Raw genomic sequence first — 23736 nt, 5'->3', positions numbered from 1 at the left:
ATACCATTTAGGACTTTGAAATTAAAGAGGTACACAAATGAACTATGATGTAGCAATTGAAGTAGAAATATCAAATATTTTCAGAAATTTCAATAATTTGAGCTAACGCCCACGATATATCTTGGTTATGTTTACCAACATTTGTTTTGACTCATTGTAGCTCAATTTTAGTATGATTTTATTGTTGATTCATTTTCTCTTAACCTTTCATTTGTCAAAAAACCACATTTCCCCCACATTTAAAACGCAACAGGTTTTCGAAACATCGCCACCGTACAAGGCTACTGAGATTTACTAACCTATGAAAGTAAAATGCCAATCCTCAAATTTTGATTTACATAAAGTTATACAATTGCGTGTTCCTGAGAACTTTGAAGTATAAAGTGAATCAATCATATATATGGTAAAATTGAAATACAACTCCAACCTCAACAACTTCCAAAATTTCCAGATCTTCATGAAATCTCTCCAACATCCATCTCAGAATCATCCCCAACTAAAGGACCCTCGTAATGCAAAGTACCCCGAGGCTCAATCTGCACATGTAAGTCCCCCACTTCAAAATCCCTCTCTGTCCAAAACCAAACCATCATGATCTTCCACATCAGACTCATCATCACTGCATACCTCAAGCTTCTTCTTCCTCCCTGTATAACCCACAAGCCCCAAGACCTTCTCCTTCCACAGCACCAAGGGGCATTTCTCAATGAGCTCAGAACCCTCATAAGCCTCAGTCAAAAACACACTAAACCTCTTCCCCCTCTCGGATACATAGAAGATCCCACAGTCCTTGAGCAGAAGCCTCATCAGCTTCTGAGGCATCACAAGCTCCCAACGAAAGTGTGTGAGGTGATCGGTGATCAACCTCTTCTCAATAGTGAAACTAAGCAGTTCATGCATAACAGTAACAGTCCCTTTATATCAAACTCCAATGATCCAGCCTTAAGTCCACGAGCATCAGCATAGGGAGACAAATAAGACATCTCCTGAAAATTCTTAATCTTTTCACCATAGTAACGATATAGTTCGCGGGGAACATCAAAGGAAATGGAACTGAAAGCATTCCTGGGGTATTGGTAGTTTCACTTTTGGTAGTTTCGGTTGTTTCTGTCACCACCTTTTTTCTCTAACTCAGTGATTGCCCAATCAGGGTTCCAAGATACAAGCTCCAAAAACTCAACCCCATCAAGTGACTTCACCACCTTAAAAAGCTGGGGATACTTATGCACCCAATGGACTCTAAAATCCAACGGCAACCCAAAATCTCTTCTGAAATGCGCAATCTTGTCCAAGGGAAGCCTTTTGTCCAGCGACATCATGAGAAACCTCGTGACGTGTTCGGTGGCTTTGTCGGCGTGTTCTTCGATGACCCTTTGTTGTTGTTCCATCAAGTTCTCGGCTTTTGGGGTCATGCCGCACCAGAGCACCCCCTTCTGGTCCTTGTAGAGTTCGAAGAGGTTGGGCGTTTTGCGGAGGAAATCGGAGACACGGTGGGGCTTGGGGAGGTTGATCTGGCGGCGGCGGTGGTGGTCGAGGGAGGGAGCGAACGGGAATCACCATTTCGGGATCTTGCTTGAGAAGCTCAACTAGGTAGACGATGATTTTGGAGGCTATTTTCTATTTCTCGGTTGTGAACCCTCTTCTTCTTGCTCCTGTCCTGGACCCTCTTGCTGCTCGTCATCCATCGCATCAGAAACTCATGTGGTAACAATAACGAACCCTTGATCAGAATAAGAGCAGTAAATCTAGATATATTTGTTGTTGTACTTTTATGAGGTGAGTAAATTTTATATTTTTATGTTTTAGGATATATTTATAGTCGAGTGGGACCATAAAAAGTAAAAAAAATAATATTATAATAAATATATTCCTATACAACAGTCGATAATTATTTTAGTTATAAATTTATTCTTTTATTAAACTATTTTTTATTAGTGATGATAAATGAAAATTAACTTTTCAAATCTATTAAGAGGATAAAATTCACTGTTTATTCTTATATTAGACTTAAATACGGCATGAACTCTCCAAGTTTTTATCCATTATTTTGATTTTGAGGTTTCTTTTTCCCCTCCTCTTTTATTATACAATTCTTTTTAATCATATATTTATGAATTTTTTCTAATAAATATTAAAAGAAAAAATATTTATTATGAAAAATATACGAGAACATAAAAAATTATCAAAAACATAATTTCACACGTTCCAATGAAAAAAATTAATTTCTTAACTTGTTAACATTTACCTATACTTATTTAATTACGCGTCACATTTTCTTAGGAGACAAAAAATTTATCCACTACCATTATCATTATTCCATGATGCTGAATACTTTTCTCACTTGTAATAATTATCTTCACAATATCATCATTTTCTTTCACACTTGAGTCAACAAAACTTCCTCGTTACTTTTTGAAATTGAGAAATCTCCTCAATTTTATTCACTTCAAAATTGTCGAATAAATCTTGTAAAAAGGAGAGAGAAAAAAAGAGAATAATCGAATAAAGCGATATGACAAAAAGGAACAAAAATGTGCCACTGCCCCTACTTAATTATTTATTCAGATACTGTGGACAGTCTGTGAATCACGTTGGAGTATTTCTAGATATTTTATTTTTCACGGCCATAATGATTAAGAAGATACATAACATTATGCAGTAAATTGAATATTATATCCTGGTGCTTTCATGGCCTGCAACACAGTAGGATGTTTCTCTTTGTTTTTTCAATTCATTCTTTTAATCCCTCTAGTCATTTTCTCTTCCTTATTTCTACCAACTACCACGGCCAAGGGATTCTCAATTGAAGAGGCAACTGTCTATGATCTCCAACTTGCTTTCCGTAGAAACCAATTAACCTCTAGGCAACTAGTTGAGTTCTACCACAAACAAATACAAACCCAAAACCCAGTTCTGAGAGGGGTGTTGGAGTTAAACCCAGATGCACTAGCACAAGCTGACAAAGCTGACCATGAGAGAAAGGCTAATGCACCAGGGACTCTTCCAGCATTGCATGGAATACCCATTTTGGTTAAGGACAACATTGCTACCAAGGATAAGATGAACACCACTGCAGGCTCTTTTGCACTTCTTGGCTCTGTGGTGCCTAGAGATGCAGGTGTAGTTACCAGGTTAAGAGAAGCTGGTGCTATCATTTTAGGCAAGGCCACCCTGAGTGAATGGTCACATTATAGGTCGAATGATGCACCCAGTGGTTGGAATGGCAGAGGTGGAGAAGGAAAGGTGATTGATTTACTTGCTTTTTCTCACTTTAATCTGACCTTGTTCTTGCTTTTCAACTCAAATCTATGTGTCTATTCTTGATGATTTGCAAAGTCCATAGTAAAGTAATCTATTATATTATTATTAATGTTTCAATTGTTGAGTCAACATAGTGTAATATGGTTGGTAGATAGTTATGTCCTGTTCATTAATTATATATATATATATATATATATATATATATATAATTAATTAATTAATTAACGAGCAGGACATATGTGATTTGTATGGTTGAAAAAGGATTCTTCAAAATTAAACTTATGTGATTTGTGTTGTGCAGAATCCATACACAATGGATGGTCCCTGTGGATCTAGTAGCGGATCAGCAATATCAGTGGCCGCAAATTTGGTGGCAGTGTCACTTGGTAGTGAGACTGATGGGTCCATTTTATGCCCTTCAGGTTCTAATTCAGTAGTGGGCATTAAACCAACAGTTGGCCTCACTAGTAGAGCAGGGGTAGTTCCCATCACCCCATTACAGGACACAGTTGGGTAAGTCTATGGACTATGGTAATTTCACCGTTTTCTTTTGAACAAATTACACTCAAATCTTTTGAGCTTTTTCCGAATTACATACAATATCATTTTTTTTCTATTCTTAAACTAACTTCTTTATTGTTTAAAAGCATTATACTGATATTCTCCTTATATATTACACCAACTCCCTTAAGGATTGAAATTTGAAAACAACACTCCTATAATGAAAGTTGTTACAAACATTAAACAAAGAATAGTATTTTATGTAATTCGAAAAATTCTTAAGAAGTATTAATGTAATTTGCTATTTTCTTTATATCAAAACTATTTGCACTTTGCAAGCATTATTACTTTTCCCGTCAAAATAATTTTGTTGCATTAAATGTGTAACTTCTTGTGGGCTGGTACAGACCAATTTGCAGGACTGTATCAGATGCTGCTCTTGTTCTTGAAACCATTGCAGGCATCGACGTCAATGATAAGGCAACAATCAAAGCATCAAAGTATCTCCCAAGAGGTGGCTATGCTCAATTTCTAAAGAAAGATGGACTGAGAGGAAAGAGATTAGGTGTTGTAAGAACATTCTACGGTTTTGGAAATGACACTTTTATGCATGATACTTTCGAACTGCACCTGAAAACAATAAGGTAATGAAAATTACGATTTGTGTCAAGTATTAATTATTGATTGCATTATTCAGTATCATACGTATATTTTTCAAACTCAGGCAAAAAGGAGCAGTTTTGGTTGACAATTTGGAGATAAACAACATTCAGGAAATCTTTAATGACCAAAGTGAAGACATTGCTATGGCATATGAATTCAAATTATCCTTGAACGCATACCTCGGAGACTTAGTTGCTTCCCCAGTGAGAAGCTTGGCCGATGTGATAGCCTTCAACAAGAAACACCCAAAATTGGTTAGTATGTAGCAAAGCCCCTCCTATTTACTTGTTGATGATTAAAATGTTAGAATTTATGTCTCATGTGAGAGGCATCTCTGACTTATGTAGGGACTAATAAGTAAATAATTAATGATTAAAGACTAAATTGTAATTAGGCTTAATAGGAGAAGTTTCTAGGGTTAACTGCTAGTTGATGGGAGTAGTGGTTATAAAAGGGGCTAAATACCCACTAACGTGAAATAAGGTTCCCTTCGTGACTAAAAAGTGTTCTCTCTCACCCATAGTCATCAAGAACGGAGAGAGGCAGAAAAGAAAGGTCTAAGGAAGTGAAATCTTATTTCTCTCCTCTTTCAAGGAAATCAAAGTACACGAGACAGATAGAAGTTCCTATGAAGAAAGGTACAAGTCTTCCTATGGAGAAAGGTACACAACATTATCTATTGTTTATTGATTGTTTGTGAGAATCATAGGTTTAAAGATCCTGTTGTTTCCTATAATTGATACTCTAGGAAACCCCTTAAGAATTTTTACATGTGTGAGAATCATACGTTTCAAGATCCTGTTGTTTCCTATAATTGATAGTCTAGAAAACCCCTTAAGATTTTTTTACATAAAATAGATATGGTAAAAAAATTTGCTCAAAATTCATCTTATTGATGAATTTCGGCCATCATTCTAATATATTAAATTCTATAAAGGAAGGCGAAATTCATCAACTATCAAATAGAAATACTAACATTACGTTCACTATTATACGAATTTTATTAGACTAAGACCAATTTTAACTGAAAATTGAGCACATAAATCTCATTTTACTCGAATAGATATAATAACATTGGTATGGAAATTGCAGGAGAAACTTAAGGAGTATGGGCAAGATCTCATGTTGATAGCTCAAAAGACAAATGGAGTTAGGGAACTGAAGGAAGCAGTGTTAAACATGGCAAGATTGTCACATAATGGATTTGAGAAATTAATGATAACAAAAAAACTTGACGCGGTGGTAGTACCCATTTCATTCTTTGTTAGTATACTAGCAAGGGGAGGTTATCCTGGAGTAACTGTTCCAGCGGGATATGAAAAGGGTGCACCATTTGGAATTATCTTTGGAGGTTTGAAAGGCTCAGAACCAAAGCTCATCGAAATTGCATATTCCTTTGAGCAAGCTACTTTGATCAGGAAGCCCCCACCACTCCGAAAGTTAAAGGTTTAACCGTTTCAAAAAAAAAATGTCAGAATTATGATGGAATTGAATAGCCAATAAAGTGTTTGTTTAATGATGGCCGAGACTAGTTATGAGTTATATCCATCTAAGAGTAAATTAAGTATTGTCATGTCCTTCTATCAGAAACTCTGACAAAAACAATAATATATGGCAATAAGGTTCGAAGTGTGTCTATTTAGCATCTGAGTTCATTGCAGTGAGGTTTTTTGGAAGTGTGTCGTCTATTTAGCCACCTGAGTTTATATATGGCAATAAGATTCGAAGTGTGTCGTCTATTTAGCTACATGAGTTTATTGCAGTGGGGTTTTTTGGACTTAGAGAAAAAGAAAATAATAAATGTGACAAAAAAGAAGGGAAAAATTTCTTTAAAAAAAAGAGAAAAAGAGAAGTATAAAGATGAAAGTAAAAATTAAAGTATGAAAAAATATCAGTTTTAAACATTCAAATTTAATTGTTTAAATATATGAGCATATAATTTTTTTAATATTTTACTCGCGAAAGTTTATATTCAATTAACCTTCTTCAAATATATTTATGATTAAATTATACTAACTATTTTTGAGTTTTTGTAAAATTATACAAATTATTTTTTTAACACTTAATTCAATCTTCCCTGTAAGAAAAACATTGTGTAATATTTTTTAAACAATTAGAAGAGGTTAGTTAATATATAAGGAATATTGGTATAATTTTTGTTAAACAATTAAGAGAATTATTGTAATGATTGAAAAAAGAGAGAATTTGTATAATTTCACAAAATTTTGTCATTTTTATTCATATAAATTTATATTGAAGGTTTGATAAAACCTTCATGAAAACTTATTTAAATTTCTATTTTATAATAAGGTATCAAAATAAGATACAAATTTATCTTTCAATAAATCTATAGGAATGACTTTTTATGTATATTAACATTTTTAATATTTAAAATATTAATAAATATATTATTTTTATTTTAATATATTATGAAAAAATGATATTACCATAAAATAAGCTTGAGTAAAACTCAACTTTATAAAATTAACTTATTAAATGAAGATTATTTCTTAGTTATATATTCTATCACAAATAATATCTAACTGACCTGAAACTTTAACATATTCTAGCAGTCAGTTACAACTAAGTTAAGCTAGAAATTACTGCAATTAAAATAACTTTTCAATAAGTATATTAATACTAACAAAAAAATTAATATTTATATTTACTAATTGGCCACATGTTTGTTAGGCCTAAAATATAGTGTTCAATTAACCTTTTAATGTATTTATGACTAGTGGGTTGACTAAATTTTCTAATAAGAAACTCAAGTCGTTAAAATTGCGATCTAACTCCTGAAATCGCACAATTCTACGGCGCTTGGTGCTGGATCAGAGATAAGGTTGGAGTAGGAAATTGTCATGCAGAGAAGGCTGGCCTAGATTATATGTGCTCTCACTCACATATGAACTCCTGAAAGAAACCAAATCTTCTAGACAATTTTCAACATCAACATTCTCACTAGTAATAGGCTTTACTGATCCATCACTTGTTCCCTTTTTTCATTTTTGGGGATTAATGAAGAATTACTTATACAGAATTCATTTCTGATTTTTCCTTCTCAAACTGCAACTCTGCATATTCTCCGGCAAGGCACTCTTTATCAAACTCACCACCATCAATGTTTCTATCAACCTGCTCCAATATTGCAGATCCCAAAGCTTGAGTTGTCCCCTTTTTCAAATTCAGAAATGTAGCCATACTCATCAGCATTATCATCTTCATTTCACTCTGCTTCTCTCTGTTATCTTACTCCTGCAGATCACCAGATGCTTTAATTCTTTTTTCTGATATTCAAGTGCATCACCTATACTTCAATAAGGATTAGCAAAATGAATGGCAGAAAAAGAAATGACTCCATCCTGGATGACCATAACCAAGATGGAATCTCTAACCACACTTTCCTCCACAAGTAAAACAGGCATTAAACACTGATCAATAGGATAATCAGATAAAAACTAACTGAAATTGTGATTACTCCCTCTTTGCCAACTTTCTCCATAGCTTTTGCAATCAACTGACCAATTTCTCTCTCTCCATTAGCAGATATGTCCCAACCTATCAATCTAAATTCAAAAATAGAAATTGAAGATAAAACTCAGTCCTTTGCAATATACAAGAAGAGGCTCGTCGACAAACCTGTGTTATTTCTTCTGATGTGCTAATCATCCTTGCTCTGCTTTTCAAGTTTGTCACCGCAGCACCTACAGCCATAATTGATTTGCAGCCTTCAGTAAATATTGCTCGCGTAAGGACTATAGCGCATGTGGTTCCTGCAAAACAATTGAAGTGCTCCCTCAATATTCTGTCACGGTTACAACACCTAAATTATTAGATAATACCAGCAACCTGAAAGCAAGTTTATAGTCTTCTAGCATCTATATCATGTCCTAAGATGAAAGACAAACTAATTTTTTAACAACCACAGAACCATGCAATCTGGTATTGTGAAACATCATTAGTAGCATTAGCAACATGCACTACAAGTCTGAAACTAACATTCTTAACTTTACCCTTGAATTCAATGCTCTTTGCAGTATTTACTCCGTCTTTGGTTACTTTAGTGGCACCAAAACTTTGCTCCATCACAACATTACGCCCCATAAAGAGAATAAACTCAACATCAACCAACACAGACAACACCTATTGCACAAAGGCAATCCACAAACTTAAAACAGTCCAGCAGCATTAGCATCTTTCATTGTTTTGTTAAATAGTAGTTTTTGACTTTTTATCCCTCATAAAGGCAAGAATTGACTTCATAGACATCTGAGATCAGCCATCACAATCATTCGCAGTGTCATTCCTTCCAAGTTCCAACACTTTCCCCTTACCATTACTAATAATAATCTTCCCCATCTAACACTATCAACATCAACAATTAATGTAAAAGCTCTACTAAAAAATTAATGTAAAAACAATAACACAAAAAGCAAATAAACAATCCATTCAGTTACCTTGGAACCCATGTTACTTTGGCAGCATCAGCAAGCTCTTCAACACCCTAAAGCATCAGAGCCCGAGCCTCCATACCAAATTTAATGTCTTTAGCTGCAATCTTTCTGCTCCAACTCAACCTACTTCCATCCTACAGCATGCAACAAAGAAAATCTACAATAAGGATTCACCCTTACCAATCTCCAAATCATTTTCAAATGCAAACGTTACAATACTAAAACAGAAAGAGTATCATTTAAGCATTAATGTTCCAACTGTTGGTTGCTACTCCAAGAAATCCTGCAACCAAAGAAACATCAATTCAAAGTCAAAACAAATTTTTTTATCCCATGTTACAATATTTTCTGGGTGACCCAGATGGCCAATTTCACTCCCACACAACACAGTAACAAAGGTAACAAAATAAGAATAAGAGTGGAATTGGAGGGTGGCCTTGCTTTGGAAGCAATGTTAGAAGCAAAGTGATACAAGATGTGAATATCCAAAATTATGTAGTTTCATCTTTTAGAGACATATTGATCACACTAAAGTGGAAGATGAAAAGTAAAAAAAGAAAGATATTATATAATAAATATGGTAATTAAAAATGGTCAAAACAAATTTGTCTCTTTAACAGACAGATGGACAGACGGAAATGAAAATTAATGCAAGCATATATATTTGTGGCACTCTTTACACATTTAGGATCTGACTATTTTCTTTTAAAATATCTTCGCTAAAAAAACATTTATATTCTGTTTTGTTTCAAAGTTATTTCCGCCGTCACTTAATAGATATATTGGTCCCCCATTTGCCGTTGTTCACTCCTCTCTTCCAAGTTCTCTCTCTCTGTGTATATTCAAATCCATACTATCACTTTCGCATCGGTACTTCTCTTTTCATTGTCGCACAGACACAAATCAGCACCATACGAAGCTCGACACTACGTGAATTAAGCATGGTAAGATTCAGCAAACCCCAATCACATCTTCAATTTCAAAACTATTTCATCTCTCTGTCTTCTTTTAGGGTTTTCCCCCCTTTTTCATTTACTTTTGTTCTGAATGCTCTTATGATATGTAAATCTTTTTTTTTGTGCATTTTATAATCGACACAGTCGGGCAGAAAGGAAACGGTTTTGGACCTTGCAAAGTTTGTAGACAAAGGCGTTCAAGTTAAGCTTACTGGTGGCAGACAAGGTTAGGTTACCCAATTCCCTTCTCTTGTGATTTTTTATTTTTTTAAATGGTTAATGATTTATGTATTGATTGTTTAAAATGACGGCGGAAGTATGAAATTCGTTTCGTTTTGAATTGCAAGTACTCAATTGAGAGTTAGCTTTCATAATTAAAATGCAAATAAACTCTTCTACATGTATATTTTTTGTTATATTTTGTTTTGTTTGATTGCAGTGACAGGGACTCTGAAAGGGTATGATCAGTTGCTTAACCTTGTCCTAGATGAAGCTGTAGAGTTTTTAAGAGGTAACTAAACAATGCAGATATCTTGTTTTTCTGTTTATCATTTTAATTTTGTATGTACTGCAGTAGCTCTATTTGTTACTTTGTTATTATGTTTGTGAATTCATAATGCTGCTTTTCCAGCCTTTTCAGTGAATTTTGCTACAATCTGCTAAAATGCAAAAATGTTCTTTCAGGGCTAGGGGGCAAAATATTTGAGCTTTCATCTATACTTTTGGTTGATTCATTGGATTATTTGCTCATTATGGGTGAAATTTTTTTGGTGTAATGATTTACGCCATGAAGCTGCTTAATTATACTTTAACTTTACAGAATTAAATCACTATTTGGGTATTTAGCAAACTATTGAAAACTACATAAAGGGACTTATACTAACTGAGAGTGAAATATTGAATGAATAACGACTAAGGAGCTAAATAATGCCATTTTTATCATCATTTTCACTGCTTCTATGATTAAGGGAGCATTCTGAAGGGCTTGTTTAAGCTTATGAAAGTAGCTTATTTATCTATCTATATGCCTTTTGTATTTGTAGTTTATTCAATAAGCTTAACTATGAACCTTATCAAAATAAGCTCTTTTTAGCTTATTTCATTAAGCTCTGTAACCAAGCCTATATGGGAATTCTCATTTGATAAGAGTTTAGTGAATAAATGCTTACTCAAGTTGTTTACCCTAATACGCCCCAAGTGCAGATTTAGCACTGAACTTTTAGTTCCAAATAACATAAGCATTGGAGTGGAAGATCCTATGATATTTAAATTTTTTTCTCACTTTGATTAATCCCTTGATTTACTCAATTTCTTAATTTGCTGATTGAATTCAGCATCATTTTTCTTATTTTTGTTTTAGCACTGAATTCAAAATGGAATTTCCATTCAGAATTTGTTCAGTATAGTGCAGAACCGAATTATTAAACACTCTTAGATGAACTTGGCACATCAATACAACTATGCTTATTATTGTACCTTCTATGTGTCAAAAGAGCAGATATAGTTTCTAGTTCAAATGCTTGTGTGACTCTACTTACTATCAGCATTATGCTTGTTTATATACTCCACCACAAAAAATTAACATATTAGCTTATTCTTAAAAATTATCTAACATTTCATTTCTGTTGTTTGAAAGAAGATTTTATTTGTCCCTTGTGCTGCAGATCCTGATGATCCCCTCAAAACTACCGATCAGACCAGAAATCTTGGCTTAATTGTAAGTTCTCATCTTCAACATCATGAGTGTCAGAATTACACCTTCTGGCTCATAAAAAGCTTGCTTTGCTGATGTCGTGCTTCATTAAAATTTTGCATCTTTGCTTCTTTGAGGTTCTAGGGAAGTTTAATAAATCAAGTTCATAAAATATTTATTTTGTATTTGTAAGAAAAATATCAAGTTAATTGATTAGAATTACAGTCCAAGTACATAGGAGAGATCAATTATATACTCTTGCAAAACATAAGCAACATCTAATATGTATATATTTTCCATTGTCTTCTCCCTTGAATCCTTTGTAGGTTCTCATTGTGACCTAAACTATAGGGTGAAGTCTATTAAGAACATGTCATCTAAGTGCATTAGGAGAGCTACAAGAAAAGCAATTTAAAATATGTTTCTGTAATTTTCTATTAAGAATTCTTATATAATAAAGCAATTGACTGATTCTGGCCATGTTAAATTGTTCATTGAGGGTGAAAAGTTGTACTTTAACTCTATTATCAGTTTTTTTGTTTTGGTTTATAGATGTGTATGCTGATTGTTTAAATTTTATAGAATTTAAAATGTGCAGTGCCTCCAGTAAATGTACTTATGATAGGCCCTTAACACATGTACAAGAGCATAGGAAAATATGATTTGCCCAATGGTAGCAAAGACCTGCTGGTTTATGAGAGGAACAAAAATAATAACCGAAAGGGGAAAATTCAATTAGGAGAGAGAAAGAGAGGGAGAGGGAGAGGGGAAATTATAACTGAATGGTGACTGGCAGCATGAGTGTGTGGGAGTGAGGAGATTCGAGAATCAGTATTAAATAAGGGGAAACAGAGGTGGGAGGATAAATATTGGTGAAGGTCTTTGAGGGTTGGCTGCACTACAACAGTGTCAGTCATATTTCTTTCCTTTTCTTGAGTAGTCTATTACCAGAGGATTTTTCCTCAGCTGTAGCCTGTAAGGAGCTTTGCTCCCTGATTTCTCAGTTGATAGTATTCAGTATATTTTAATTTCTACAACCTATCACAGCATAAAAGCATTTCCTGCAAGAAAAGAAAAAGTTGAAAATTCACATGACTATAAGCACTTCTTCCACTAGCTTTTTTGAATTATTCTATCATTATCTTTCAACAGGAACTATTTTGGCTTAGCAATGAATATTCCATTATCCTGGGGACTTATTTTATTGCAATGCAGGTTTGTAGAGGAACTGCTGTCATGCTTGTGTCCCCAACTGATGGTACAGATGAGATCGCCAACCCCTTTATACAGCCAGATGGGTCTTAAGTGTGAAGTATTTCTATCTTAAAATCTGTATGCTAGCTGATCAATAGTCATCGCTTAGCTACTGAGACATTAATGTGGAGATTCTGATTAACGTTTTGTCTATTTTGTAAGCTTGGAGATTCTGACCCATTTCATGTTCTTGTTCTGATGAAGTTTATTTCTCTGTGATGTGTCGTCAGCTACACTTTGAGGACTTAATATTTATCATGGATTACAATTGCACATAAATTAGAAGCTAATTCTAACTTGATCAGAGTGGAAGTTCTTCTTCATGGCATTTTATATGACACTTCCCTTCCTCACCATTCTTGTTAATCAATCTTACCACACATCCACGCAATCTAGTCTAGCTGTTACAGGTTAGAGGAGACCTAGTAATGGAGAATTTGGATAGCTTCCACTAAGTCATAGATTCTAACCTTATACTGTGTTTAAAAAAAAAAAAAAGTTGAGCGAACACTAATTCCAAAGGACGAGCTACTCTATTGCAACTTGTACATTTTCAGTTCTCTATCATCAAGTGCTGCTTGAAGTGTGGAACTGTCTATTACTATTAGGTTTGGCCAGAGGAGAAAATGAATAATTGCGCAAGGATGGGTTTGAAAGAAATTTTCTAACTTTTACCCACAAAGATTTTTTTAATTAATTATAAAGATAGTGTATAAAATACGCATTTAAAAAAATCAAAATGTCTAGTTGAAAGAACAAGAGAATGAAAATTTTAATCTCTAAATTATATATTTTAATTTGTAATATTTAGTTATAGGTAATATACTAATTACAAAGATGAGGGTTGAGATTTCTTTACCTATATACTGTTTTTGGTAGGGTTGAAATACCATGAAAATATGGAAGTGAGGAAATAGAGTGGATAGTTAAAACTTAAAACTCATCCTGGTTTGGTACCAATGAAATAATAAGGAAAGAATTGTAGGTCTCATGTACAAAAATTTCATCCATGAAGTAAGGAAAAATAGCTTTGAAACTGGGAGAAGTGAGGAGAAATGGTATAAATTAGTAATCATGAAATATATCAAGCAAATTTTTTATCTTTTCCTTTTCTCTTTTTTATTTTTTCTTTATTTTTATTAAACTAAACAATTTTAAAATTTACTTTATTTCTGTTTTTTCTATTAATTCTATCCGTTGTATTTCTTTTCTTCCTGCCAGTTAAATCCTAGATGTATTTATAAAAAAATTCTTAATTTAATTACAATTCTTAGATCTTAGTTAGGAAAGTCCACTTTGCTCCCTACTTCTAAACACTAGTAGTGTTAAGCAAGGAGTTTGGAAGCCTTGTGACTGGTGCGAATTGGAAGCGGTGAAACCACACGGTACAGAGAACAGATCAACAACAGCTGCAGCAGCAAGACATCATGTGTTGGGGTTGTTGAATTTGTTAGTCATATGCGGTTGGTTAGATTCCATTAAGTTGCAATCTGTAATTATTTTTTCCGTTCGTTTTATTTATGTGCATGCATGCGTGCGTTTGTTGGCGTTGGAACTTGGAACTAATGGTATTCATGAGATAAAACTTATCAAAAGAGTATAAAACTAAGCTACAATGATCCTCTTGACTATTCAATATCTTGACAATATATAATGTTCAGGTTCAGGATTGAAGTCTCGTATTGTTTGATGGAGCAACAAAAGAAAGGAAGTGATGGAGTTGGAGAAGGGCATCTCTGATCTTATATATTAAGATGAAATTTTTATGCAAAAGAGTTAGTACTTAACTTCATAATAAGGGATTAAATGGAAAAATGTTTAAACCCGAAATCATATTTGTATGATAAGTATTCAGTAGACAAAAACTTGCCTTGTCAGCAGTAACATATACCTCTGCGTTCCCTTTTCCCCTTGGTCAATTCTTTCTTCAGAAAGAAACACGTCTTTCTTCGTTTGGGCATTCTTATTTACAAGTGACAATGACGTATATGGACAGTCTCACAAACATCTATGACAGCCATACTTGCGTGAAACTTGAAATCGATCAGAAGCTAAGCTGTTTATGACAATTATAAAAATTCTAATCTTACCACTCACTCACTAGTCTTATTTTATTTTGGAGTTTTTAGTATTAAAATTTGAGCAATACTATTCAGTAATCAGTACGATAAATACTTACACTTTTAGAAATAAAGTGACTATTTACTCATACAAATATAAATATTAATTAAAAATTAAAAAAATATATTAAATAGGATTTAATAGAAATCACCTTTGGTACATATTTGACAAAAACTATTCATACTAAATATCATTTTTCTTAAAATTTTTGCACTCTCAATCAACAGTTCAACATCCTCTAAAATATATAGTAAAATTTAAATAATTTATTAAACATACGCGCGCGCACATATATATATATATATATATATATATATATATATATATATATATATATATATATATATATATATATATAATAAAGTACACTTTAAAAATTTATTACTTTAATGTTTACTTTATTGTTTATGTATGATATAAGAATTAAATTTTGTAACAATTACACTATATTTAATAATGTTATTTATATATAGTTTCATTTAAAAATTTATACTTGATATATATTAGCATTATATTTATTAAATTCAATTTAATACCATATATTATATTTAGTAAATATAAAAATTAATAGTCCATTTGTCTCATTAAAATTATCCTACTAAATTTTTTTAGACAAAAAAAAACTAATCATATTGATTGGAGAGTTACAATTTTAGTAAATTAACCTTATTATTATTAATCTTCTTTGTTGGAAATGATGCAACTCAATACTAGTTATCAGATGTATAAATGAAAAGAGTAATTAATACTAAAATTATCCTACGATAATTATTTTGAGATTACTATTTAAGAAAAGTATCATTTTATTTATAAATTTATATAATACCATCAAATGCTTAAATTAATTAATGCAAGATTGTTTCAATTTACATGGTACTTTTAGTATTATCTCTGATTATATATAAAAATAAATAAAAGATATTTTTTTGGTTCTAATTATAAAAAACATATATATTTTATTGTTAATTTTTCTTTTTACTCCTAATTTTTTAGGTCTATTAATGATATGAATTCATCTCCTTATAAAAGTTTTATTGAGCTATCAACAAAATAAGACATATTTATTTGTTGAATTTGAAAAATAACCATCTCTTAATTCATTTAATTTCATGGTTAGTCTTGTCATAAAATTAAAACTTATTGTAAAGTTAATTAATTTAATTACTTTTATTTATCCTGATAAACTATGTAATTATTTCGTACAGTATTCAGCATCAGAGATAGTACTAATTATTATTTTTTATCAATTTTGTTAGTAGGAAAAATTGGATTTGTGATTTTTTTTTCTTTTCTTCTCTTAATTTTGTTAATTTTATGATGTTATTTATATTTGATGGGAGGAAGATATTAGTAGTACTTATAAACATATAAGTAATGTAAATCATAGTTAAGAAAACGTGACTGTTGCGTTGGGAACATCATATAGATTTGTATAAAACTCATTTTTCGGATTGGCACAGAAAAAAAGGGTCCCGTGTCCTTGACCAGACAGCCGAAGAAACCAGAAAAATGTGAGACGGGTCCCTTTTCCCTTACGTTGCATCTTGTTATTGGAGAGCAACTGATGAAATCATTAAATGAAATAGTTGTAGTAGGTAAAGCTATTGAGAGGGAAGAGAGTAAAGTAACGGCCAAAATAAAAAATAAAAAAGCACAGCATAATCTTCAGGTCTTTTTTTTTGGTGTAAACCCATAATTATATACTTAAATACTAGATTATCTTAGTTGACAGTGTCAAATTCCAACAATAACATTATTCTTTTCAAACATTGATCCACACACGCAGATAGATAAAAAATATTATTCTTTCCCCATCCAATCACCTTTTTCACAATAATGCCACTGGCACAGTCAAATTCCAACAATTACATTCAACCCGTTACACTTGCATTACATAGCAGCTATAGCTATTTTAGCTATTTCCTCTCTTCTCTTCCAAACGAACCAAACCAAAGTACTCTTTTTTATCTTCCCTCATTAAAAGCTGCGTAACGTTCACTGATCCCATCTTCTTCCCCGAACCTTCAATTCACCAAAGCCAACTTCTTTTCTGTTTTGGCCCTCACCCCACATGGCATAGCTAACCCATTTCAATTGGGGTTGGTTGGCACCGTCCTAACCTTAACCAAAGCCAAAACCTTCTCTCTCTCTCTCTCTCTCTCTCTCTGGGGTTTCTTTTTTGGAATCCCTGAACTGAATTTGCGTTGTGAAGATGGCGGCGGAAAAGGTTGTTGAGATGGTGGCATTGGAGTCTTTGGGAAAAGGGTTCGATTTGGCCAGCGATTTTCGGTTGCGGTTCGCAAAGGGAATTCATGGAGAGAGGTTGGTGGTGCTTGATGAACAGAACAAGAGGGATATTTTGATTCCTGGAACTGGAGGAGTTACCATTAAAGGGGTTTCTGAGGATATTCGTTGTGATAAAGGGGATAGAATACGCTTCAAGTCTGATGTACTTGAATTCAACCAGGTCCCTTTTCTCCTCCTCCTCCTTCTTTATCTGTTACTGTAGATGAGTTAGGAGGATTTCGTTTTTGAATTAAGATCTGTGTTGTTTGTGTTGCATTTTTGGTAAAGTCTGCGTTTTTCTCCTTGTTGCAGATGTCTGAGTTGCTTAATCAGAAATCAGCAGTGCAAGGGAAAGTTCCTTCTGGCTATTTTAATGCGCTCTTTGATTTGAGTGGGGATTGGTTTCGTGATGCTGCTGACACCAAGTACCTTGCTTTTGATGGGTATTTCATTTCACTCTACTATTTGCACCTCACTGCTACTCCACTCATACTGCAAGAGGAGGTTAAGAAGTCTGTTCCGGCTCAGTGGGATCCGGCTTCGTTGTCTAGGTAAACACTAAGCTGATACAACAATCTGGTAGATAGACAGATTATGGTATCTTGTTTTCCTGATGTTAAAATAGCTTCTTTTCGCTTTATAACTTCAATTTGTTGGTGTAAAAATAGTTTCGTTTCCTGGTGGATAGACAGATTATAATGGGATTGAATTTGATAGATTCAATTTGTTGCTAGCTTTTTGTGCTCTTATCGTTATGGCCATCCCTGCAAAATCTAGTATGTTTGGTAGCCTTGAACTGGTTGATTAAAGGATTTAATATCTTCTTACCTTCGCATGAAGCTTGAATTACCTTTTAGCGTCCGTTTTAGTTGATGTTAGTTGGTGTGTTCATGTTTGAATGTTTTATGGGTGAAACTGTTTGATGCAGTAACTTATTTTGACAGTTTGAATGGTGCATAATTTTGGGTTGATAAGTATATGATGCTAATCAATTTTGTTAGGCAGGTTCATCCAGACATATGGTACACACATAATAGTGGGTATGGCTGTAGGAGGTCAAGATGTAATATGTGTCAAACAAAAACATTCTTCAAAGATTCCTCCTGGTGATCTCAGAAGACATTTAGAGGATCTTGGAGATTTTTTATTCTCAGATGTCAGAAGCCCTTCTTTACTACAGAGGAAGACAGCAGATGGAAAACAGAAGGTACAGTGCTATCTTTTGTAACTTTAAGGTATTTATTACTTTTCTGCTGACGCAATCCCTCTATTCATGTAGATCCCCGAGGTCTTTAACCGTGTGATGCAATCAAACACAATGCAGTTCACTAGTATTTCAGAAACATCAAGCAAGGATGTAAGCCTTGAAAGGGAAATAATTTTCATTTGAAATAAATAATTTTTCTAGGTTGTGAATATATTGCTTTATCTTGGAACAGGGCCTCACTATTATTTGCTCAAAAAGAGGAGGAGATATGTTCAAGCACAGTCACTCAATTTGGCTTCAGACAGTGCCGTCTAACCCTGAAGCAATCCTCTTCAAGTTTGTTCCAATTTCCTCTCTTCTGACAGGAATTCCTGGAAGTGGATATCTTAGTCATGCAATCAATCTGTATCTACGCTGTATGTTCTAATCTGATTAAACAATGATACTATAATCTACTACATTTATCCTAATGCATTTTATGTCTATTACTATTTATATATTTTCACCATGGTGGAGATAAGCTCCGAAATAAAAACTAGGGAAGAGGAAGAGTTCAAGTTACACCCTTCAACTTTATGCCTGCAGTTTACTCCTTAAACATAAACAAGCAAGATGGTCAATTGGCTTCCAAATGTGTGCATAATGCTCCTCTTTGATGGATGCATCCATCCAAAATTTAACAAAGATGTCATATGCCTGTCATGCAACCATAAAATCCTGACCAAAGATGTTTCACATGTGTCAGGAAATCTGAGGAATCTTGTATGTCTTTTGAACTTTAAGGCATAAGCTGTATATAGTGTGAAGTTGAAGGGTGTCAACTGAATTCCATCCCCCCCCCCCAAAAAAAAACATGTTTTAGGCTTTTGGCTCTTAGATTGTTCTTGTATGTTTTGCTTTTCTTTACATGAAGTTTCCAAGCATTCACTTCTTGCACAGACCACTGTTTAATTTCTTTACTGTTGAGGTGCACAACACTCCATTGATTCACTTACTCTCTGCAGATAAGCCTTCTCCTGGAGATTTACAGTACTTTCTCGAGTTTCAAATTCCAAGGCAATGGGCACCCATGTTTTGCGAGCTGCCTCTCAGGCATCAGAATAGAAAGACTGCTTCTCCTTCCCTGCAATTTAGTTTCATGGGTCCAAAGCTTCATATAATCTCTACACAGGTACTGTTAACCAATCTCTTTGTGTTTGAGCAAGTATTGTATGTGTTAGACTTTACTCTTACATTTGAGTTTAATATTTGCCTTGAGAAAGTTTTTGCTTAATTAGTGTCAGGATTTTCCCGTTGCTCACTTCTGTTATGTTACAAATTTAGCTAGGGTAAACAATTTGGGTATTCTTTAACCTGCTTTTGTTTCCATCCTGCCTAATTCTTTAATCAGTTACTTTACCTGTTAGTCTGCTACCCTTGAGTTTTCTTATACACCTTATTTCATATGAATTGTCAGAGAAGAGGACCTGTAGGAGTCTGAAATAAATGGCGTCAAGGTAGGATTAGGATGTAAATACTGGCATTCCTGGTACGTATGGTAGCCGATGAAAGTCACTTCCATAATCCATAATGAATCGGGTTCAAATGCTGGTATGGAAAAGACAAGGATTAGGATGTAAATCCTGTGAGAAATATCTTGATAAATCCCAAGATTCAGGGGTTGACCAAGGTGTGGGATGTTTTCTGACAGAAAGATAACTGGTTGTGAGAAACACTGTTTTATTGTTTTCCCCCCGAGAAATTTCATTATAGATTATGAAAGAAATACTAGAGAAGAGGATAAGATATACTCCTAAAACAAATCACAAAATAATAACAAATGAAAGGAATGAACAAGAAAACCCAAATAAATTGAGCAAAGAAAAGATTTAATCTCTCTTTATATGCAATAAAGAAACCCTTCTAAAGTTGCACCACAAAACAAAAATGGAAGAGATGACATCTAAATGTATCCTTGAAAATACTGGCATTCCTTCAATCATAGACACCAAACTAAAACAAAATCTAGTATTACTTTAACTTAATAAATAATCCTATCTGAATAGCTAATTAGGTCAAGTACTAGTCCAACTAGTATTAGCCCAAGCCTACAAATAATAACATTAGAAACTATAGAACCTATAGGAATATATCAAGAAAGATATTCTAAGATAATCTAAATATATATCTTACATATTTTCTAACAAATTGTCGTGAGAAATATGTAAGAAAATTCTTGAAAACACTACAAAGTTTTAAGCCCCTAGGTGATTTTGGCATGCCCATCGTGTTGGATTTAACTATCTATATAGCATTTTGTCTGCAGTTATGCTATGCCTACAATTTTATTGTTTTTTTTTTGGTTGTAAGTTGTAGTTTAGGGTAAAAGACATTAAAGAGGATGGACAATGGTAAAGTAGTTGGACCAAAAAAATTCCCTGTTATGAACTGAGTCAACTGACTATTCTCAAAGCTCAAGCTATTTGGGAAGGCCCATGAATGGTTTGGTTGCATCTATATCTATAACTATAGAAGTTTCCAAGTGTTTTGGGGAGAAAAGTATTATAACCTGGTTCACAAAGTTGTTTAACAAGATAATGAGGTCTAAGAAGATGCTACATTTAAGGAGGAAAAGAATTACTTTACTATTTATAAGAACAAGGGAGATATTACTAAATTTTTCTAACTAAAGAGGGATTAAGCTTGTGAGTCATAGTATGAAACCATACTTAAGGGTAATTGAACAAGGGGGGATAGAAAGAATTCTCCCAGCTATAGAGGTATTAAGCTTACGAGCAATATTATGAAACTATAGCCAAGGGTAATTGGACAAAGATTAAGACGAGATAATTTTTTAGTGTATGTTAGGTTAAGAGAAAACATAGTTAACTATGCATTTTCTTTGTTTGGTTAAATGAGGAAATGAAGAGAAAAATTGACTTTAATAAACAATTTCAAAATTTTCTCGCATTTTGTTTGGTTAAGGAGAAAACACATGTAACAATGCTTATAGTGGATCACCAGCTTCTGGACCTTGTGTAAGCTTCTGCTCACCTCTAATAATTTTGGGATGTGATTCTTTTGGAGAGAACTCAGAAATACACTCAATTCAAACATGTCATAAAATGTGAGCAGTGAGCTCATGTGACCTTATGCCAGCTCCTGGCCACCTATTAGTTATTCTCTGTTTTCTTCATTCTATGTGCTGCATAGCTTTTTAGGGATTTTCACTTATTTTATTTTCTCCTCTCAACTATCTTGAATTATTGATCCCTTATTCTTATAGTTCACACAATATTCTCTTGTTAATTATGGTATTTTGTACAAAATGTCAGGTGGTAAGTGAACAAAAACCTGTGGTTGGCATGCGCATGTACTTGGAGGGCAGGAAATGTGACAGACTTGCTTTACATATAAACCATCTTTCAAGCCTCCCAAATAAAATGATCCTCTCTTCAGGAACCTCAACCTTGAGTACACCATCGATGTGGCGAGGATCTGATGATAATGAATCCAGTGATCAATTTCTGGAACGAATCAGATGGAAGAGATTCTCAAATGTGTGCACAGCAGTGGTTAAGCATGATCCTAACTGGTTGAATAATTCTGGAGGTGTTTATATTGTAACAGGTGCACAACTCCTTAGCAAAGGGAGCTGGCCAAGGAATGTGCTTCATCTGCGGCTTCTCTTTGCTCATACACCTAATTGCAGTATCCGGAAGTCAGAGTGGACTGCTGCACCAGAGGCTTCAAGAAAATCATCTTTTCTCACAAATTTGAGCACAACATTTTCGTTCACACAGCACGGTAACACTGGTCCTCCAAAACAGGCTCCAACTGTACTTAACTCTGGAGTTTATCCAGATGGTCCACCTGTGCCAGTTCGTGCCGGTAAACTACTTAAATATGTGGAGACAGCTGAGGTTGTGCGAGGCCCACATGATGCTCCTGGCCATTGGTTGGTAACAGCTGCTAAGCTTGTGACTGATGGTGGTAAGATTGGATTACAAGTGAAGTTTGCATTGTTAGATTATTGGTGATTCCAGGTTACTGTTCAGGGTATATTGGTTTGTCATGTGTTGCTTAAAATGGTTTTGAAACCATAGATCACTTGTATATATTCTTTCTACAGGCTGTGTACAGTACAGTACAGTATACAAAATGAGTGGCTGTTGACATCGGGCAATAGAAAATTAAAATTTGACTATTCTGTTAATTCTGGATGCATTTAGATGTTGAGTATTTAAATCATCATCGTGAACAAGTTATGGGGAAAATGGGAAAAACACAAATTAAACCATATATTTGCAAATATACAAATGGCAGCAGCAAATCTTTTGTAGTAAGACACTAGGGTGTGTGTAGGGAACATATCTAGTGGCTTAGAAAATTTAACGTTTATGTACATATGCAAGCATTAAAGTTGCATACAATGATCCTTTCTCATTCCTGTGCATCCCCCATACTTCTGCAAAGTGAGGAGTGTAATATTCCTGAGAAATCACACAAGAATGAGAGAGATTCAAATGTTCTGTAGATATGAAATTGTACAGTTTAGAATAATTTAAAGGAATTAATTGATAATACCTATAAAAATAAGATGTATCTATTTTTTTTAGTCTATCACTTAAATTTTATAGTTAAGTATATTTAACTTGAAGTAGTTATGAAATTGATGATCTTTTGAAAATTTTCTCAAAAAGCATATGAATAAGAATAAATCACGTTAAAAAGTCTTATGTTGATTTGTGGGAACAATTAATAATCTTGAGAGCAATTAAGTGATGTCAGAACTAGTTATTGAGGTCTCGAAAACAATTACTTACAAAAAATTCTAATCAACAAGAATGTTGAATTAAGTGTCATCATGTGAAATGTTATAATATAAGAACAAAAATCGATAATGAGAGATGCAACAATGAGTCTTTTGACGCTAAGATATTTTAAGTAACACTTGATTTGAGTGTTTATTTTCTATTTATATTTTCTGAAAATAATTTTCAAACTTTAGAAAACACATATTGAAAAAAAAAATACTTTAAGGTATTATAGTGTTTTCACTTCTTCATAAAAGATCGAAAATATTGATTTTTTATTTTCAGTCTTGAAAAATATTTTTAAAATTTTAAATATTGTCACTTTTATTTTCTTTTTTTTTTAAATAAAAAACACTCAAATCAAACATTATATTAATTATTTAGTTAATTAAATTGACCTTTCATTTTAATTATATGGTCAATGTTAGTTCTTCTCACGCACTGATGCTTCATGTACTATGCTAACATAAGAGATGAGAGGAGTTAATATTAGTTTATCCAAACATATATGAATAGTGAAGATTATTTTCCTAAATTTAATCCT

General features: G+C 33.4%; 3 protein-coding genes, 1 long non-coding RNA gene and 1 pseudogene across 6 annotated transcripts; 3 read left to right on the top strand and 2 right to left on the bottom strand.

Moving 5' to 3' along the window:
• Positions 1-300: 300 nt before the first annotated feature.
• On the bottom strand, positions 301-1766 carry LOC114412853 (annotated as a pseudogene).
• Positions 1767-2563: 797 nt separating this feature from the next.
• On the top strand, positions 2564-6085 carry LOC114412849 (probable amidase At4g34880). 2 transcript variants are annotated; one of them, XM_028376935.1, is made up of 6 exons: positions 2564-3243; positions 3563-3774; positions 4170-4406; positions 4487-4679; positions 4949-5087; positions 5518-5661. In XM_028376935.1, exons 1-6 carry the CDS (start codon positions 2689-2691, stop codon positions 5526-5528), a joined length of 1347 nt encoding a protein of 448 aa, XP_028232736.1. In that variant the 5' UTR covers positions 2564-2688; the 3' UTR covers positions 5529-5661. The 2 variants fall into 2 exon arrangements, with proteins under 2 accessions (XP_028232736.1, XP_028232735.1); XM_028376934.1 differs by lacking the exon at positions 4949-5087 and having other exon boundaries at positions 2581-3243; positions 5518-6085.
• Positions 3998-4702, bottom strand: LOC114412850. Its single transcript, XR_003666836.1, has 2 exons — positions 4605-4702; positions 3998-4392 (listed from the first exon to the last, which is right to left on the bottom strand). It is a non-coding gene; the product is annotated as an uncharacterized LOC114412850 (long non-coding RNA).
• Positions 6086-9637: 3552 nt separating the features above from the next.
• On the top strand, positions 9638-13086 carry LOC114412848 (sm-like protein LSM7). Its single transcript, XM_028376933.1, has 5 exons — positions 9638-9823; positions 9980-10061; positions 10275-10346; positions 11500-11552; positions 12744-13086. The coding sequence occupies exons 1-5, from the start codon at positions 9821-9823 to the stop codon at positions 12831-12833; spliced, it is 300 nt and encodes a 99-aa protein (XP_028232734.1). The 5' UTR covers positions 9638-9820; the 3' UTR covers positions 12834-13086.
• A 3703-nt stretch (positions 13087-16789) lies between these two features.
• On the top strand, positions 16790-22591 carry LOC114412847 (MACPF domain-containing protein At1g14780-like). 2 transcript variants are annotated; one of them, XM_028376931.1, is made up of 7 exons: positions 16790-17370; positions 17502-17740; positions 18195-18396; positions 18469-18546; positions 18629-18812; positions 19401-19567; positions 21711-22591. In XM_028376931.1, exons 1-7 carry the CDS (start codon positions 17116-17118, stop codon positions 22413-22415), a joined length of 1830 nt encoding a protein of 609 aa, XP_028232732.1. In that variant the 5' UTR covers positions 16790-17115; the 3' UTR covers positions 22416-22591. The 2 variants fall into 2 exon arrangements, with proteins under 2 accessions (XP_028232732.1, XP_028232733.1); XM_028376932.1 differs by having other exon boundaries at positions 17230-17370; positions 18191-18396.
• Positions 22592-23736: the final 1145 nt, after the last annotated feature.

Source organism: Glycine soja, chromosome 5 (genome assembly GCF_004193775.1).
Source record: "Glycine soja cultivar W05 chromosome 5, ASM419377v2, whole genome shotgun sequence".
NCBI lineage: Eukaryota > Viridiplantae > Streptophyta > Magnoliopsida > Fabales > Fabaceae > Glycine > Glycine soja.
Note: the sequence above shows the minus strand (reverse complement) of the source record. Positions and strands in the feature narration are given on the sequence as shown.

What these genes read in the sequence shown, in the direction of transcription:
- LOC114412849 (XM_028376934.1), top strand. Translation starts at nt 2,689, where the DNA reads ATGGCCTGCAACACAGTAGGATGTTTCTCTTTGTTTTTTCAATTCATT. An exon ending in CCATTACAGGACACAGTTGG is followed by an intron (nt 3,775 to 4,169) that starts GTAAGTCTATGG and finishes GGGCTGGTACAG; the next exon opens with ACCAATTTGCAGGACTGTAT. An exon ending in ACAAGAAACACCCAAAATTG is followed by an intron (nt 4,680 to 5,517) that starts GTTAGTATGTAG and finishes TGGAAATTGCAG; the next exon opens with GAGAAACTTAAGGAGTATGG.
- LOC114412848 (XM_028376933.1), top strand. An exon ending in GCTTACTGGTGGCAGACAAG is followed by an intron (nt 10,062 to 10,274) that starts GTTAGGTTACCC and finishes GTTTGATTGCAG; the next exon opens with TGACAGGGACTCTGAAAGGG. An exon ending in CCAGAAATCTTGGCTTAATT is followed by an intron (nt 11,553 to 12,743) that starts GTAAGTTCTCAT and finishes ATTGCAATGCAG; the next exon opens with GTTTGTAGAGGAACTGCTGT.
- LOC114412847 (XM_028376931.1), top strand. Translation starts at nt 17,116, where the DNA reads ATGGCGGCGGAAAAGGTTGTTGAGATGGTGGCATTGGAGTCTTTGGGA. An exon ending in GATCCGGCTTCGTTGTCTAG is followed by an intron (nt 17,741 to 18,194) that starts GTAAACACTAAG and finishes TTTGTTAGGCAG; the next exon opens with GTTCATCCAGACATATGGTA. An exon ending in CAGAAACATCAAGCAAGGAT is followed by an intron (nt 18,547 to 18,628) that starts GTAAGCCTTGAA and finishes ATCTTGGAACAG; the next exon opens with GGCCTCACTATTATTTGCTC.